We start from the raw sequence: 19,358 nt of genomic DNA on the forward strand, positions 1-19,358 counted from the left end.
CGCCCCTTAATTAATTAATTAATTTCAAGTGTCCTGCCTCCTGGAGGATGGAGCTTAACCCCATGGTTCCCTGTGTCCCCCTTATGACTACAGAGAAACAGATTTAACGGTAAGTATCAAAAATCCTGTTTTCTGGCCAGTGAAGTGTTGCATTGGAGTAAAGGGTCAGTAAGGCCAGAAAATGTATAAATTATATGTTTGCTTTATGTAAATAAACTTGCAGCAGTGACAATGTCAGCTGCTGTGCTATGCATAATACAATGAAAAAAACAAATAATGAAATTACAGCCTTAAAATTGCCTAGTAAACAACCAAGTTGCCCAGGTATTTAGGTGGTAGACTTGGGAAGTATTAAAGCTGTTTTCATCACCCAAAGGTGCTCCTCCACTATCATCTTTGGATAAAGATAAAGACATTGACCTTGAATTACTTCAAGACCTGATGGAAGTTGATATTGATCCTTTAGATATTGATTTGGAAAAAGATCCCCTTGCAGCCAAAGTCTTCAAGGTATGGCACGTGAGTTTTATTTCTCTTTATTGGTTTTAATGTTCTACTTTATTTTGGTTTTAATTCATAGAACAGTCATACAGACCTGCTGAGAGCACAAAAAATGTACAAAACACACCGATTTAGAGAGAAATAGTCAAGGGCTGTGCCATGAGTCAAATAGATAAGAAGTTAGATTTTCTAAAAGGCAGTTGCTTAGTGCTGAGATTACTTTACTGTAAATCACAGAAGCTACTTATTGTATCTTTGCAGGTAGTTTTATCAGTAATTGGTTACAGAAAAGATAACAGTGGGATATATTTAAAAAGCTGCTTGCTCTCCATATTGTCTGCATCAGGCTCCTCCCTGTACCTCATCTGTATACAGATTAGTCAGTAGAAAAGTTCAGTCATTGATATAGATCCTCCTGGATAGCATGCACAATCGTACTCTTTACAGTCTAAATCAGGGGTCACAAGCAAGAAAAAAGTCCCTGGGGATGCCAAATAAGTGCTATGATTTGTTATTGGTAGCCCCTATGTGGACTGGCAGCCTGCAGGAGTCTGTTTGGTTGTAAACCTGGATTTTATGTAACTACAACTTGCCTACAGGCCATGATTTCCAAAATAAGCGCCTGCTTTGAGGCCCCTGGGAGCAATATCCAGTGGGTTGGTGAGCAACACGTTGCTCACGGGCCACTGGTTGGGGATCACTGGTCTAAATGAAGGTAACAGAATTCAGTTTTCATCCAAATTTTGAGAATGCCACATTCTACATCACATTAAAAGCGAGTTCCAAGGCAGACTTGCCGCTTTTATGCAAATCTGTTTTAATATTTTTTTTTGGATGCAGTAAGAGCTTGCACCCCCATCCCATGGCCTGCCTGTTGAACCTTGTTTAAAGCTTACAGCATACATTGTCGATTGGCTGGAGTTCCACAGGTTCAACATCCCATTTAATTTTTTTTTACTGTATTGCACGGTATTGGTATTAATGAATCTTGTTTAATTTCTTTTCTAAAAGCCTATAAGCAGTACATGGTATGATTACTGGGGCGCTGATTATGGCACTTACAATTACAACCCATATATTGGAGGTGTTGGAATACCTGTTGCAAAACCGCCAGCGACCGTGGAGAAGAATGGCACTCAGACAGTTACCGTGTCAGTGTCTCAAGGTAAGTGCGATTTTATATTCTTTTAAATACTACGTACTTACAAACTTCATCTTGTGTGTGATCATTTTTGTGCTAGTACTATTCCATAACTGTTAGCCATAATTATTTCCATAACTTAATTTTTCTTTTGGGTACATTTTTTTTATATCTATCATTTTTACTTGGCAAAGATAAAAAATGCTCAAAGCCTGACTAAAGGCTGTATCTGTTGGAAGGACAGGGTTTATTAATATGAAGGGCATTTCAGTGAAATGTTAATTTGCTTTGACTGTGCATGAAAAAACAGGAATTAGAATGCAACTTTACAGTTTTTGCCCCTTTAAGGCAAGAAATATAAAAAAAACCATAGATATTTCTTTTAGAACAATCTGCACAAAAATTAAGTACAAGCCCCATTCATTGCACTAATGTTGAAAAAGTGTGGGGGTATATACTGCCAAAAAAGGCTACCAAAATAAACCTAATGCCATCATCTTCTTTGTTCAACTTACTTTTCTGTTTCATAATAATTCTACAGCCGTTTTGCTGTCTTATTTTCCATAATATTTTAGATTTGATTATCTTGTGATCAGAGCTCCTAGATCTGTTATAATTACTAACCATCTTATGCATTATGTAGTTGTTTTTAGTGCTACCCTTATAAATATTTACTATTCTGCACAAAAATTAAGTACAAGCCCCATTCATTGCACTAATGTTGAAAAAGTGTGGGGGTATATACTGCCAAAAAAGGCTACCAAAATAAACCTAATGCCATCATCTTCTTTGTTCAACTTACTTTTCTGTTTCATAATAATTCTACTGCCGTTTTGCTGTCTTATTTTCCATAATATTTTAGATTTGATTATCTTGTGATCAGAGCTCCTAGATCTGTTATAATTACTAACCATCTTATGCATTATGTAGTTGTTTGTAGTGCTACCCTTATAAATATTTACTATTAATATGCTGGTGTACATTGTTTTATTTTTTTATACGAACTAGCAAATCATTTTAATATGTTATATAGACTCTGTGTCAATTCTGGTTAATTTTGATATTTATATATTTTTAGCTCTTGATGCCAGATTGGAAGTTGGTCTGGAACAACAAGCAGAACTGATGTTAAAGATGATGTCCACACTTGAGGCTGATTCTATTCTGCAAGCACTAACTAATTCATCTCCAGTGTGTATGTATACAGCAGTCCACTCTCTCAATCATTTGTTTGTACTGTATTGATAAAATTATATGTGATAAATCAATATTTTTTTTTAAAAAAAATTCTACCTTAGTATCTCAACCTACCAGTGGGACTGATGACTCTTTACTACGGGGCATGCATGTACCAAATCAGGGCAATATGCTACTTGTTCAGTCGTCTTCTTTACCCATGTTGAGTGCCTGCTTCAATAAGCTCTTTTCCATGCTGCAAGTACATCATGTCCAGGTACAGATACCTTCACTCTTTATGCATGAAGTCTACCTTAACTTTTCAATGCACTTCAGGTATCCGGTTGGCATCATGTTAGTTATTTTATTATTTTTTCCCATTTTATTTTAGCTTGAGTCTCTTCTGCAATTATGGCTCACATTGAGCCTAAATTCTAACTCATCTGGTGGCAAGGAGAATGGGGCTGATCTGTTCCTGTACAATGCTAATAGAGTGCCAGTCATCCCTCTAAACCAAGGTAAAGCTGTTTTATCTATATTTTAGTTGAGCAGTGATTTGACATAGATCATGAAGTGATTTGCACCCATCCTAATTTATGTATTGGTGGGTCCAAATCCTTAAGATTTTGAAGAATCAGAATCATGCAGTATGATTGGGCGCTCGGGACATTTTCATTTAAAGGGAATTTCTGTTAAAACTGCCATAAACCTGCCAAGCACAGTTTAACAAATCTTATCTTCAGATTATTTTTATTTTTTTAATTTTAGCCTCCATTACAAGCTTCTTATCTGTACTTTCCTGGCATCCTAACACCTTGCTCCGGACATGGTGCCTTGTGCTTCATAGCCTTACACTAATGACGAACATGCAACTTAACTGTAAGTGACTGATATTCAAATGTGTGTACTAATAGTAATATTAGTTTCCTTATAAAAACATATCTTAAAGGGGTGGTTCCAGGGCCGTAACTGGGGCAGGCAGAGTAGGCACGTGCCTAGGGCGCAAAGCTGGGGGGGGGGGCGACAGGTCCCTGTCATTCTGCGCTCAGCTGGTTGCCTAGGGTAATTTGGACGCTAGCTACCAGATTGCTTAAAATGCAAATTGAAGAGCTGCTGAATAAAAAGCTAAATAACTCAAAAACCTTAAATAATAAAAAAAATATCCTGCTAAACACCCCATTTAGCCTATTCTGTTGGGTAGATGATAAAACCTTGATTAAATTTAGTTTACACACTGTGATGTGATTGTGGGCAACACTGGATCATCTAGTATAACAATGTGTAAGCCATTCAATTTTTACAGTTTGTATTTCATTCTGCAACTGTTTTATATACTGCTTACTTATTGTATTTTGGAACTATAGCACCACCTGCTCTTCAGTTCAGGTGACTAGAATCAGGGTAATATGTTCATAGGGAAAACGGAGAACTGTTCTGATGTTGCTGTGCTCAGAAATGATATGAGCGAGTTTAGCTGAGACTTGTGAGCGGTGGAACATCAGTAAATATGCAGAACACTTATTTTTTGCCCTAGATATTCATACAACTATGATTGAAACAGTAGTGCAGGAGGCAGTCATTGCATTGCCCGCATGTTTGAATCTTTTGAATGTTTCAAATATGTCAAAAATGTTACATATAAATAATTCCTCTATATGTGTACAGGAAACATACTCTATTTAGTTACAGCCCTGAGATAGACTCTAGCGCTACTTCGTACTCCAACACCAGGCGAATTTTCAATCTGGCGAATGGACGTAACTGCGCAAATTCACGAAGATGTGGATTTTAATGAACATTACCTCTTGCGCCAGACTTGCCTTCGCCACTTTAGACCAGGCGAAGTGCTCCCAATTTGGCTTTTCAATTTTTCAGGGTGATAGGCTGCAGAAGATCGCAAATAATTTTTTTTAGGGTATGCGGCTTCCCCCCTACATTTCCTTACATATGGCACATAAACTAAACACTGGGCACATGTGTAGGGCATTATAACAACTTTATTTAATTTTATTAAGGTTCCCTGGGCTTGTGTAGTGTAATGTATTTGCTGCATCATATACGTCCATTGAAATTTAACTTCCCGCCGTATGCAAATTATCCAATGCTAGCGCAACTTCACCATCGTTCGGCGCCCTGGACGCAACTTCGCATTTTAGTGAATTAGCGTTGGCCGGGTGAATTTTCGCCTGGCAAAGTATGGCTATGTGAGTGAAGCCGTTGCTGGCGAATTTCCGCAGGTTAGTGAATTTGCCTCTTAGTGTGGTGCGCTTTTCACAGACCTTCACACAATAAAATTGAAAATACTTATCTCTTCCACAAATGTAAAGTTGAATTAGTGTGAATGTATACTATAGTATACTGTGAATATGTATGCTTTTTAATTGTTTATTATTGCTGTCATAATGTATTTCCCTTGTATTTCTTTTTATAAAGCTGGATCCAGTAGCACTATTGGACCTCAGGAAAATACTGCCCAGCTACTGGTGTCTGATCCAAATCTTCTTCATGTACTTGTGAAATTCCTCTCAGGTACAAATCCTCATGGGACCAACCAGCACAGTCCCCAGGTTAGTACATCTGTTTGCTAGGATTTCATTATTCTTCCAACCAGGGAATAAGAATGGCAGTTGAGTAGTAGAGGGCCTGAAAAGGAAAGTAAAAAAATAAATATAGAATCAAATTGTAGCTTTACATTGTCTTGTAAAATCATACAGCTAGATAGGAATACCAATGTAACTTCTCAAAGAAGGGAATATATTGCATTAAGTAAGTATTTTAACAATATTTTTGGTTCCAGGTCGGGCCTACAGCTACTCAGGCAATGCAAGAGTTTTTGACACGATTGCAAGTTCATCTCTCCTCTACCAGCCCGCAGATGTTTAGTGAATTTTTGCTAAAGCTTATACATATACTTTCCACTGAGAGGTATGTCCTTGCCAGCTGCTGTTTGACCCCTCAAGGTGCATTTTGTTATTGTTAAAACACCTGTTTGATTCAGTTTAGCCTACAGACGTCATGTATAGCAGCACAACATTAGACTTGCTTAGTTAAACAGACCAGTGAAATTGGTCATTAGTCAGATCACCATTTCAACCAGGCCCTATATTATTAGGTGTCTTTTCTGCCAATCAAATTAACATGATTATAAAATGCAACTAATGCAGATAAGCACTGGCACAGTGTTTGCTAAATAACATTAGTTACTAACTGTACACAAGCGAGTTTGATCTATGCAGGCAAATACAGATGGAACATATCCAATGTTTAGGGCACTTCTGAAAGGCTAAAGGTATCCAGAGTCGCTGCTGTATTGATTTGACAGCTTTTATTAACCAACACTTTATGACATTTACAGTGGGTGAGATTAATAGAACTAACTTGTTTCGTGGCTTCCAAACTGGCACTTCTTCAGAGTACCTGAGTATCTGAAGAAGTGCCAGTTTGGAAGGCACGAAACGCGTTAGTTCTATTAATCTCACCCACTGTTAAATGTCACAAAGTGTTGGTTAATAAAAGCCGTCAAATCAATACAGCAGCGACTCTGGATACCTTTTGTCAGCGCCGGACTGCGGGTAATTCTGAGAGTGAAATTAGAGTGAAATTATAGTAAATGGCTGAAAAAGGTGTCCATAAAAAGGCATTTGCTATTTACATAAACTGCATATAGTGGTTTGAGTTATTGGTATGGTTTTCAATTTACTTTGCTGGTTTTAAATTACTGAGCATTTTTAATAATGGTTTTACAGATAATAATTCCATACCTTTACAGATATACTTGTGAACTATTTTTTATTCTCTAAGCAAATTCATATGCAGACTGTGAACTGAAGAGATGGGGTTTTAATAGTCTCTAATTAGTGCTGCTAAAGGGGAAGAGAATGAAAAGAGAAAGACTCCATTATATGACGGCATATTGCATTTTATTTCTCCTTTGAGAGTTTGCTCATGTTCATCTAATTTTTGTAATTTATGTTTTAACACTTTCACATTATTTGCAGTTTCACAAACTGAATTTCATACTGCTTTCTGTTTAAGTTCAATGACCCATGCATCCAGAAAGCTGTGGGTACAAAAAGTAACCCTTTTTTAAAGTTCCTTTTAGGAACTTTCCTGTTAAAACAACCACTGCATCTTTGCTAATTAGCTTGAATTTTTAAATCCTTTTATAATAAAATTTTCTTGAGAATTTCTCAAGATTTGTGTAAATTGAGCGACACATTGGTAAGATCATATATAAAAGAATGGGAAGATCATATACAAAAGAATGGGATTATGGAATGTTATGGTAATATTTACACTTGCATAGAAAGTGGTAAATTAATTGGGATTAAGTGTTTTTTTTTCCATCCTTTATTAGGGGTGCTTTACACACTGGCCAAGGGCCCCTGGATGCGCAGGTGAAGCTTCTGGAATTCACCTTGGAACAGAATTTTGAAGTAGTCTCAGTCAGCACTATTTCTGCAGTCATTGAATCGGTTACTTTTTTGGTCCATCATTATATCACATGCTCAGACAAAGTTGTATCACGCAGTGGATCAGATAGCTCAGTTGGTACACGAGCATGTTTTGGGGGACTTTTTGCAAATATCATTAGACCTGGTGATGCCAAAGCTGTTTGTGGCGAAATGACAAGAGATCAATTAATGTTCGACTTGCTAAAATTAGTTAACATCTTGGTTCAGCTACCTCTCTCAAGTAACAAAGAATTTAGCGCTCGTGTGCCTGTTGTCAGTAGCACCACCAATAGTGTTTCTGATGAAGAGAAAGTCTATGGAGGAAAGGACTGTAACAGCTCTGCATCTACTACACAGAATTGCACAGCATATGTGGCAGATTTGGTGTTGGCCAACCAGCAGATTATGAGTCAGATTCTTTCAGCTCTAGGCCAATGTAATAGCAGTGCAATGGCCATGATTATAGGTAAGTCTCTATAATCATCTGTTTTAATTAATAAAAAGAATGCATTAACCATCTGAGATTTTTTCTTCTGTTTCGTATTCCTGATTGAGGAGTGCCTGTTTATTTAATAGCTGGGCCAAATTTTTTCTCTCCCAGTTAAACTGATAAATGTGGTGCAGTGGTTGCACTTCTGCCTTGTAGTGCTGCGGTTTTGAATTTTGTCCCAGCCAGGGCACTATCTGCAAGGAGCTTGCATGTTCTCCTCATGTATTCATGGGTTTTATCCGGGTACTCCGGTTTCCTTCCACACTCTAAAAACATATAGGAAGGTTAGTTGACTTCTGTCTAAATTAAGAATACAGTAGAACCCGTATCTTACGTATTTCAGGGGACCAGAAAAAATGGTAAAATCAGGGAAAATGAATTATGCATAATATATAAGTGGGACCACACAACAACAATGTAAAATGAGGGAAGACTTAAAATCAGGGCATGTAAAATTGAGGTTTCACTGTAGTGTGGTTGAATGCGATAGAAACCTTGTATTGTAAACTGCCCTTGGGCAGGGACTAATTTAAATGGAGAATCATCATTCACATCAGTTCCTACCTGTAGTTGCTGCCTTGTTTCACCTGCATATAAGTGAAACAAATTCCTCAAGGCTCATTTACTAGTTGAATGTTGAAGCAGCTACAAACAGCATTAGGTTTATGTATCATGCATTACAGCAAAACTGTGTAGTGAACACAATAGACGTCTAAATGACTTTTCTTTAAAGTGTCCTTCTTTCTTTTCAGGAGCTAGTGGCTTGCATTTAACAAAGCATGAAAATTTCCATGGAGGCCTTGATGCTATATCTGTTGGTGATGGATTGTTTACTATTTTAACTACTCTCAGTAAAAAAGCCAGCACAGTACAAGTGATGTTGCAGCCAATTCTCACATACATGGCTTGTGGATATATGGGTAGACAAGTAAGAAAAAAAAATATTCTTAAAACAGTTTGGATTAAGGCATTTCATTTGCATAGATCTAGACCTGAACATGGAATGTAAGTCATGCATTATTTGTTGTTCAGGCGGAAATTCACTCTGTCCCATTTAAGATGCTCTAATAATTTGATGAGATGATGTATCTATTAGTTCTTTATATGTGACATGTATTGTGTTTAAGTTAGGGGGGGACAAGTCTACTAAAACTGAATATTTAATTTTTTTTCTTTATTTTTGTGTATTACATTTTTTAAAATTCTTACTTCATTTAGATTAAAGATCTAGATATAAATCATTGTAGGCTACATTATATAATTGTACTTATGTTGGATTGTATGGATATTTAGATGTATGATCATTGAACTGGTCATGAATCTACATGGTGACTTCTAATATGGTGAATAGAAATGGTTTTGTTTTAAATTATAAGAGTCTTTTTATTTATCCGTCCGTGCCGATACGTACACAATACCACCTAGTGGAGGTCCGCATTAAAGGGGACCCGTCACCCAAAAAAATATTACAAATCCTATTTTAATATGTTAGTCAAGCAAAATTAACTTTAATTATACCGTATACAATATTTAAATTTTGTTTCCTTCAGCCTGGGATGTCCTAATTATAACAAGTAGGCAGGAGCCATTTTGTTGACACTGTTATTAAGGCAAGCCTTGCATCATATCAGAATCTTGTTTGTGCACCAGAATGGGGGACCCGATGGCAATCTCCATGCACTGGCTACACAATTGAATGGTGGGGAATGTAGGGAGAGCAGTGACATCTAGGAAGTGCTGAATGAAAAGTGAAAGTAACTGCCTACCCCGCCTCTATGCCCAGGCATAGAGGAGGGACAAGCAATATTCGATTGACAGCTGTGATTTTTAAATGAGTTTACAACAGCTATGCATGCTTTTAATAAAAATAAAATTTGGAATCCATGTATAAATTGAAAAGGACTTTTATTATACATTTATTTATGTCTGGGTGACAGTTTAAGAGTGACATTTGTTGGGAATAACCGTAAAGGTAGAGACACAGATAATATGGTACGAAAATAATTTCCTTATGATATTCGGTGCGTGTATGGTGGGAAAAGAGCCAATCAATATCTGCAGAAGACTTGGATATAGGTGGGCTCGTTGATCGGGCTGGATGAAAAATTTTGATCGGGTGCCTTTTAAGGCACCCAAACATCGGCCATTGTTTGTGCTGAATTGTCAGATACAGGTAGAATTCTATTGTTTCTACCTGTATATCTGACGATTCAATGCTACACATGTGTATTGAAATGAACAATCTTTCTTGGAAAGATCTTTTCCAAGAAAGATTATAATTGTTACGTCTATGGCCATCTTAAGTATTAAAACTCTTTAAGGGGAGCATTAACATAGCCGTGGTTCAGTTTGTAATGCTGTAGTAAATTTCTTTATTGGGGCATATATGTATGTGCCAAAGAAGAAAAGACGTGTTTATGGGGACTTGTAGATACATATGATTTAATTGTCTTATTTCTTGATTTGTTTTCTTCAATTTCTTAGGGTTCACTTTCTACTTGTCAGCTGTCAGAGCCCCTTCTATGGTTTATTCTAAGAGTTTTAGACACAAGTGAGGCTTTAAAAGCATTCCATGATATGGGTAAGCGGTTATCTAGTAATCTGAAATGCATACCACCAAATCCTTGCCCCTTTGACCTATGCCCCTATATTGTATTGTCAAACATGCATTATCATCATGGTTTAGCTTTTCAAGAAATAACTTTTCTAAGAAAAAAAAAAATTCAAATGTATTTTTTAAATTGTTTTAGGTGGTGTGCAGCTTATTTGTAACAACATGGTTACCAGCACAAGAGCCATTGTTAACACAGCCAGGAGTATGGTATCAACCATAATGAAGTTCCTTGATTCTGGACCAAGCAAGACCACTGATAGTAGTTTGAAGGCAAGAGTGCTCGCTTCAGAGCCAGATAATGCAGAGGGCATCCACAACTTTGCTCCTTTAGGTTTGTACTGAGTCATATATATAGATTATAATTGCTTTTTGTTAATGAATTCCACTTTACATCTGTTTATTTTTTAGAGACACATATTTTAGATGACTTTCCTTGCCTGTATGTATATTTGAGGTGCTTCTTAGTTTTGTGTTATGAACCGCACCTCTCACCTTTCCTCTGATGTCCTGCTTAGGTGGTACAGAGCTCCCTAGACGGTCGGCATGCGTCAATATAATGCAGATAAAATCTTTAAAGAGAGTCACACAAATACCATATGTATTGCCGGTGGCGATCTTACCCCTTTTATTATGACCACCAGTGCATCAACGTTTCGGGGGGGGGGGTTCCCCTCCCTTCGTCAGGATGACCTGATGAATCCTGGCGAAGGGAGGGGAACACCCCCCCCCCCCGAAACGAAGAAGTGTCTCCCTAATTTTTAATAAAGCTACCAACTAAAACTTCTTTATAATCCAACCACTATACCCAGAATACACTCCAACAAATAGGATTAAAATACAGTATGTATTCAGCAGCTCAACAGTTTCAGTGGCTATCTAGTTGCTAGAGTCTTATTTACCCTAGCAAGCAGGCCGCGTTACAATAAGACACTGAAATATGAATTGGTAAGGGACTGAATAAGAAAATAAAAAGTAACAATAGAATTATTGCCTTGCAGAACAATTGTTTTTTGACTTTCAGGGTCAGTGACCCCCATTTAATGGGGTTGTTCACCTCTGAGTTAACTTTTAGTATGATGCTAAGAAAAGCGTGATATTCTAAACAATTTGAAATTGTCTTTCATTTTCTATTATTTGTGTTTTACCTTTTATTCAGCAGCTTTCTAGTTTCAGCAATCTGGCTGCTATGGTCCAAATTCCCCTAGCAACCATGCATTGATTTGAATAGCTGGAATGACTGGAATATGAATAGGAGAGGCCTGAGTAGAAAGAGGAGTAAAACAAAGTAGCAATAACAATACATTTTGTAGCCTTATAGAGCATTTGTTTTTTTTAGATGGGGTCAGTGAACCCTCTTTGAAAGCTGCCATTTGAAAGAGTCAGAAGAAGGCAAATCATTTAAAAAGTATACAAAATAAATAACCAAGACCAATTGAAAAAAGTTAACTTTAAATGTTGGGTGACTAATGTCCCCGAATCTTCACGTGTGCCACCACCCTAAGAGTGAGCAGCAGTATCAGGTTAATTAGGATTTAAAAGACCATAGGTGAATGTATATTCTGTATTGCAAGTTTAGTTGTCACTAGCAACCAATCTGAAGTTAGTTTTTAAGTAAATATCTGAACGCAGATGCATAGTGTGTGCTAATAAAGGTGCTTTTTTAAATATCAAGTAAAAATGTACTCACAAAGTGTCCGTTCAAATAAACCTATCTGGCTTCCCCGTGCAACTATGCCTGGATGTAAAGCTTTATTCAGTAAAAGTGTTATATAAGAAATGCAGCCTAGGTGAAATATATGTAAAACACAAGGCAGTTTACCTCCAGTAAATTATATTTTCATTTTATAATTGCTTTAGTGACAATATTCTTATTGCAATTAAACATTCTTGGTTCAATTCTCTGTTTTTCTTCAATATAGGTACAATCACATCAAGCAGCCCCACTGCACAACCTGCTGAAGTTTTGCTGCAGGCAACCCCACCACACAGAAGAGCTCGATCTGCTGCTTGGTCATATATATTTCTACCTGAGGAAGCCTGGTGTGATCTCACCATTCATCTCCCAGCAGCCGTACTGTTAAAAGAGATACATATTCAGCCTCATCTTGCATCACTTGCAAGTAAGCCTGATACATTTGCTTAGGTTAATGAGCAAAGTATCAATATGTAGTATTGTGTCAATACAGTAGAAACCCACATTTTTTTCAAGGGACAAGGAAAAAATGATGTAAAATCCGGAAAGATGTAAAACCATGGAAATGTGTTAAAGTAACTTTTTCTTCAGGAGTCTATTTTACTTTGAGATACAATATTTGCTGTGTTAATAACAAGGGTTAAACATTGCAGCGTTAATGTTATGCTATCTGAAGCATGTGCAAGGCCTCTCTGTCAGTCACATATACAACCTAAAGCAATAAGTGATTGGTGACTGTATAAGGGGCAGACTAATTGGAATGACCATTTACAGGCAGTACCATGGCAAAATATGCATCTGTATTTTACACCTCTTTATTTCCCAAATAATAACATTCCTAGAGGGAAAAAAAGCTGTTTTTGGGAACATCAGGACGACATTTTATGTAAAATCCGGGAAAACATTTAAAATCAGGGAAATGCACCCATTGAAATTCATTATAAATTGGTGGGGCAACAAATAAAAAAAAAATGTAAAATGCAGGAAAATTTAAAATCAGGGTACTTAAAGTTGATGTTTCAATGTATATAAAATATTCTGTTACAAGAGTCTATTATATGTGCAGAATGTATTGTGCCAGTAATACAAATCTAATAGAGAGTCAATGGAAATATATAAAATAGTCTACTTATATCAGGCTATAACATATCTGGGAAAACATCAGAAAACCATTTAAAAACAGGTGTCCGACCTACCCATGAGCACTATACATAATCAAGGCAGCTGCCTACTTGGGTTGAACCATCAGCTTTTAATGGATCGTATATGACCACCAATAGGGCCAGTGTCATAGTTTAGTGTTAACTAGTCATTAACTAGGTGTGTCCATTTATTGTACAATTTAGGGAATTAAGATTAAATTATATTTTCTTAAAGTAAGGTATTTGACTTTCTTCAATGCACATTTAGTGCAGATATATTCAGAATACAACATATACTTATAATCTCCAGTGCTCCATTTCTGCACACAGCTTTTGTGTATTTGGGGGGCTTTTTGTTCGTTAACAGATAAAGCAAAGTACCTGTTTTAGAATCTTTGTATCAAATATAGCATGGCTGTGTCTAAATATTCTGCAATTGTCGCAGCATAAGTTGAATAAGTTAGGGTGATATTTGGGAATGGATGCTTGTATGTTCCTCTTTATATTTCTGGAACTATAACTGGGTGACTGTTAACATGATGTTTCTACTTTGCTGTAACCTTATGAGCTAAGGGAAACCTGAACACATTTTGGTCTCTCTTCTGAAACGTTTACTAATGTTAACCAACTCTCTTTTAGCATGCCCTTCATCTGTCTCAGTGGAGATTAGTGCGGATGGAGTGAACATGCTGCCTTTATCAACACCAGTCATTACCAGTGGACTAACTTACATAAAAATCCAGCTGGTTAAAGCAGAAGTGGCATCAGCTGTTTGTTTGAGGTTACACCGTCCCCGAGATGCTAGTACCCTTGGTCTTTCCCAGATTAAATTATTAGGTTTAACTGCATTTGGAAACACATCTTCAGCAACTGTAAACAATCCCTTTCTTCCTTCTGAGGATCAGGTTTCCAAGACAAGGTAATACTATTTCAGTAAAATGGTGCTATTTGGTTTGAAACTTAGTAGCAATTTATCTTCTGCTCTATAACTGGGTTTTACTAGTTAGCTATTTTCTCTAGCCTGACCAAACGTATGGGAGTTTATTTAAGGTAAATGGCTTTCTCAGCACCTTTGCCCTTATTAAAAGTAAAAAATTTTACAACTCAACGTAATTACAGTCAGGGGCATGAATATGAAAGGCACTGTATAAATAGCTTCCGTTGTCAAAATTAAAATATTTCATTTGAGCTTATAAATTAATTTGTATGGAAAATTTTAATTTCTTCTATCTTGATAGGGCTTGATATTCTCTTCCAAGTGGAATTTTAACAATGACATCTTAAGATGGAAGTATTGCCAATTGTAAATTTGTATATTAGTAAATCTATTAATTCTGGTGTCAACGCAAAGGTTGCTTTATATTTGAAATTAATGTCTAGATCTGACCACCTTATAGTTTACTCCTGTTTTACTTTTTTTCTCTAATTCTATTTTAGCATTGGCTGGTTACGACTTTTGCATCACTGCCTCACTCATATTAGTGAACTGGAAGCTATGATGGCCAGTGCAGCAGCCCCTACAGCTAACCTTCTGCAGACTTGTGCTGCCTTATTGATGTCTCCATATTGTGGTATGCACTCGCCAAACATTGAAGCTGTGCTGGTCAAGATCGGTCTCCAGTCAACAAGAATAGGACTTAGACTAATTGATATACTGCTTCGTAACTGTGCTGCTTCAGGAAGTGATCCTGCAGGTAACCTATCTTCCTATGTCTAATAATTGGCATTAAAAGACAGTGGGGGTCATTTATCAACACTGGGCAAATTTGCCCATGGGCAGTAACCCATGGCAACCAATCAAATTGCTGCATTCATTGTTCTACTTGCAGCTGGCTTTAAAAAGCTAATCACTGATTGGTTGCTATAGGTAACTGCCCATGGGCAAATTTGCCCAGTGTTGATAAATGAGCCTCACCACATTGTTTTCTTCGGTAAGACAACAAATCTGAACCTGGGCAGTAACACATAGCAACTTATTATTGATGAACTTTCTTGCAGTTGCATTAACATCAATGAAAGGAAACTTTCATGAGTTGCAATGGATTAATACAGGGGTAGTTGCATGGGTAGTGCAACTTTGCCTATTGTGTCCCAGAGTGTTGTTAAAGAGTTCCCGTGATTGTCACTCTGATTATATCTGTGGTTGTATTTTCAGATCTGAATAGCCCACTTCTCTTTGGAAGACTCAATGGTCTTTCATCAGACTCAACAATAGATATTCTCTACCAACTTGGAACTACTCAAGACCCTGGAACAAAAGATCGGTAATGTATTATGTTTTTGTTGAGTCATATTTTAAGAAGATGTGAGGAATTTGGGAAGCCAGAGGAATTGCTTGTGAGATTTCAACTTTAAGGGGACCACTAAAAAAATACTACAGAATGAAATAATGTCAGAATGAACAGTGGATCTATAAATAAATATAAAATCTCTTGCACATCGTGGCATTTTCTCATGAATTAACAGTTGGCCATGGCCATTATTACATTGGCAGCTTAACAGACAAAAAAAAAACTGTTTTGAAGTTTTGCCCAAATTAAAAAAGCAGAAATAGATGTTTTGTGTTGCAGTATAGGACAAAGAAGTTCACTGGCACACAGGTAATGCTGGCAGGGTGAAACCCTTGCTTTAAATTTATTTAGTGTGGCATGCAACATTTCGTGGACAACCCCACGCATCAAGCATAAGTTACAGTATAACATTTTTGAAAAGGGGGCTGCTGGCATATTTACAAGAAACCCTGTATTGTAAATATTCATTAAGTAAACTCCACTGTTTAGACTATTTCTCATTATTACTTAATTACAAAAGGTTTACAAACTCTTTGTTCCAGTTGATATTTTGTTACCAAAATCTAAAAATAGTTTTTTATACAACGAATCTTTAAAATTGTTTATATACTCATTCTACATTTTGTCTTGGTTGTGTTACATTAACTATACGGCTTATTTCCTGAGTATGTTTAGGTATATTCTTATGTTACATACTTTGTTTCCAACAGAATTCAGGCTTTGCTGAAATGGGTTAGTGATTCTGCCCAAGTTGCCTCACTAAAAAGAAGTGGTTGGAGCAACTACATATCTCCAAACAGCTCCACCAGGGAATTTGGCCTTTTGATGCCATCCCCATCCCATTTGCACTGTGTAGCTGCCATTCTGTGGCACAGCTATGAACTTCCTGTTGAATATGATTTACCAGGTTTGCTCAACAGAGATTTATTTGAGTAAGTCATTACAAATTGCTGTAAATCTGTATTTTTAATTATTCATCAAGTTAGTGCTGTGCAGCAAATGCATTAAAATGAGCTATGAACAGTTAGTAGTGTGGTTATAGAAGTGTGTATCTTATTATAGAAAAGGTTTAAAATAAATAGCGTTGTAAAAACAACATTCTATATATAATAGAATAGATCTCATTTAATATTGCCTATAGTTGAATATGTTGATAAATCTCTCACTGTCTCTTGGGTTTCTTATTGGTTGATTCTAAATAGCACATAATCTCGGTATGTGCAAAAACTATTTTTATTATAGTTGAAATTAAACAGCGAGAGATTGCATGAAAGTGCCGCCGCTGATGTGGGCTAGATTTATATATGTTCATATGGACATCAAGTTGATTTTACAGACATAAATAAGAGGTGCAAATAACAAGGTTGTGTGCGCTTATATTCTGCGTTTGATGAATTCTGCTCAAAATACAGGGCAAACAGATCCTTTGGAACCCTAGATTTAACACATGCCTAAAGGAGGTGTTACATTGTGTGCATTGTACAATTTGCACACTAATTTATAACTGTTTTGATACATTGTGTGCAAGTTGCAGGTATTTTGTGGTCACTCTGTGAAGAAATGCTACATATTAGACAAACATGGCAATATGCTTCATTAATTGGGACACTGAACTGTGTTTGTAAGTGAGCTGTGTAGTTACAGTATGTATCCACCCCATATGGTATGTGATGACATAGTTCTTGCAATAATTAATTACTATTGTTAGATTTAAGTCCTGCACAAAAATATTCAGTGGGTGCACTTACCGGACTGCTGGCTCAGCGTGCTGCACATTCCTGCGCTATCCCGTGAGGCCAAATAGATATCCCAGAAAAAGTAAATGAATGGAGCAATGAAGACGCCAGTAAAAAGTTAAAAAGTAGAGATTTTATTTGGTAGCCGTTAAAAACCCAGTTACAGCAGCAACACCTCCATTCTGGCTGCCTGCTTGACGCATTTCGTGGCCACTTCATAAGAAGTTAGATTTCAATTTATTTGGTTATTGGTGCCCTTACTATATTATTGTCCTTTTTTTTTTTTTTAGGTCTTTGTATAAATGGTCTATGTCTTTGCCCTGCAATATGGTCTTAAAGAAAGCAGTGGATGGCCTCCTCTGCTCCATGTGTCATATCCATCCTAATTACTTCTCTTTGCTGATGGGCTGGATGGGTATCACCCCACCTCCAATTCAAAGCCAACACAGACTGTCTATAACAGATGACAGCAAAAAGCAAGACCTTAATGCATCCCTGACGGACGATTCTAAAAATGCACAAGCACCTCTTGCACTTACAGAGTCTCACTTGGCTACTCTAGCTGCCGCGTCTCAGTCTCCAGAAGCCATCAAGCAACTACTTGACTCTGGTTTGCCCTCCCTTTTAGTTCGAAGCCTTGTAAATTTTTGCTTTAATCACATATCAAGCTCTGACTGTGCTGCTACACATACAGATTTTACACAAGAGAGACTCAGAAGGCAACACACATCACAGCACTTTAGCAGGATGCCCGTAACCGCAAACTTGGTTGCACCAATTCTCAGGTTTTTGACTGAGGTCGGCAATTGTCATGTAATGAAGGATTGGCTCGGGGGCACAGAAGTTAATCCGTTATGGACAGCGCTTCTGTTTTTACTTTGTCATTCTGGTGCCAGCACAGTTACTGGTCCACCACATGCAAGTAGTAGGTGTACTTTGTTAAACTCAAATGCAGGAAATGGCCTTACCACCCAGCAGAGAACTGCAGTTGAAAATGCAACAGTGGCCTTTTTCTTACAATGCATATCCTGTCATCCAAACAACCAGAGGCTAATGGCACAGGTAACGTGCGTGTGTGTGCGTGCGTGCGTGCGTGTGTGTGTGTGTAAAAATCGGTTTTACTTTTCAGATACAAGAGTGCAAATTTAATATATATATTTCATGTACAGTGTTTGCACTCTTACCGGATTAGGGATATTGGTCCGGTGCAATAGTCAAGATTTGTCATACAGCTTAATAGAAGGACCAGCACAACATTTCCGTGTGAAATAAATGTGTTTATTTAATGCATATCCAATGTTTCGGGTCCTAATGTGGAAGAGTATTGGCACATTCACTTTGAGCAATGCCATTTTAAACACAAATGCTTGTTGCGGTGTTTGCTAAAACTATAGCTGCTTGTTTATTTGCTCATGTCTATTAGTGAGAATGAATAAAACTAAGCATTTATATTTCACACAGACAACCAAAATGCTTTTAACTATTAAAACACAGATTGACCTATTAATATGGCTTAATCTCTTTTTGGCTGAAACAATCAGGGGCGATCCTGGCCCCTCCGCCGCCTGCCCCCCCCCTTGGAAATTCGTTCTAAAAGTACCAGGAGCAGCATTTTTGCTGCCCCTGGTACTTAGTGGGGCGCTGCCGCCTGAGGCAACAGCCTCAACTCGCCTCATTGGCGAAGCACCCCTGGAAACAATGTTTCAGAACAGTACAGGTAAGGGACCTGTTATCCAGAATGCTCGGGACCTGGGGTTTTCTGGATAATGGATCTTTCCGTAATTTGGGTCTTCATGCCTTAAGTCTACTAGAAATTAATTTAAACATCAAATAAACCCAATAAGCTGGTTTTGCTTCAAATAAGGATTAATTATATCTTAGTTGGGATCAAGTACAAGGTACTGTTTTATTATTACATTTTTAAAAATGTGGATTATTTGGATAAAATGGAGTCTATGGGAGACAGCCATTCTTTAATTCGGAGCTTTCTTGATATCGGGTTTCCGGATAAGGGATCCTATACTATGTATTCTGTTAGGACACCTCTTTGTTTAATTTTTATCTGTGTTCTTGAAAATAAAGATTTTGGCATCACAAAAATTATTGACATGGTTTTTTAG

The 19,358-nt window shown here is 37.2% G+C and overlaps 1 protein-coding gene across 7 annotated transcripts in view; it reads left to right on the plus strand.

Annotated features, from left to right (window-relative positions):
- The window catches only part of birc6.L (baculoviral IAP repeat containing 6 L homeolog), a 161,676-nt gene that overhangs the window by 79,406 nt on the left and 62,912 nt on the right, over positions 1–19,358 (plus strand). For 6 of the 7 annotated variants that reach the window (XM_018263007.2, XM_018263010.2, XM_018263012.2 and 3 more), the window contains 18 exons: positions 377–519; positions 1,513–1,666; positions 2,721–2,837; positions 2,941–3,095; positions 3,210–3,336; positions 3,587–3,697; positions 5,252–5,385; positions 5,616–5,743; positions 7,176–7,738; positions 8,515–8,690; positions 10,247–10,343; positions 10,513–10,707; positions 12,296–12,496; positions 13,851–14,130; positions 14,649–14,905; positions 15,367–15,475; positions 16,213–16,434; positions 17,529–18,300. In XM_018263007.2, the coding sequence (XP_018118496.1) occupies positions 377–519; positions 1,513–1,666; positions 2,721–2,837; positions 2,941–3,095; positions 3,210–3,336; positions 3,587–3,697; positions 5,252–5,385; positions 5,616–5,743; positions 7,176–7,738; positions 8,515–8,690; positions 10,247–10,343; positions 10,513–10,707; positions 12,296–12,496; positions 13,851–14,130; positions 14,649–14,905; positions 15,367–15,475; positions 16,213–16,434; positions 17,529–18,300 (3,941 nt within the window). The remainder of the gene's footprint in view (positions 1–376; positions 520–1,512; positions 1,667–2,720; positions 2,838–2,940; positions 3,096–3,209; positions 3,337–3,586; positions 3,698–5,251; positions 5,386–5,615; positions 5,744–7,175; positions 7,739–8,514; positions 8,691–10,246; positions 10,344–10,512; positions 10,708–12,295; positions 12,497–13,850; positions 14,131–14,648; positions 14,906–15,366; positions 15,476–16,212; positions 16,435–17,528; positions 18,301–19,358) is intronic. The other variant, XM_018263009.2, reaches the window with a different exon arrangement.

Source organism: Xenopus laevis, chromosome 5L (assembly GCF_017654675.1).
Source record: "Xenopus laevis strain J_2021 chromosome 5L, Xenopus_laevis_v10.1, whole genome shotgun sequence".
Lineage (NCBI taxonomy): Eukaryota > Metazoa > Chordata > Amphibia > Anura > Pipidae > Xenopus > Xenopus laevis.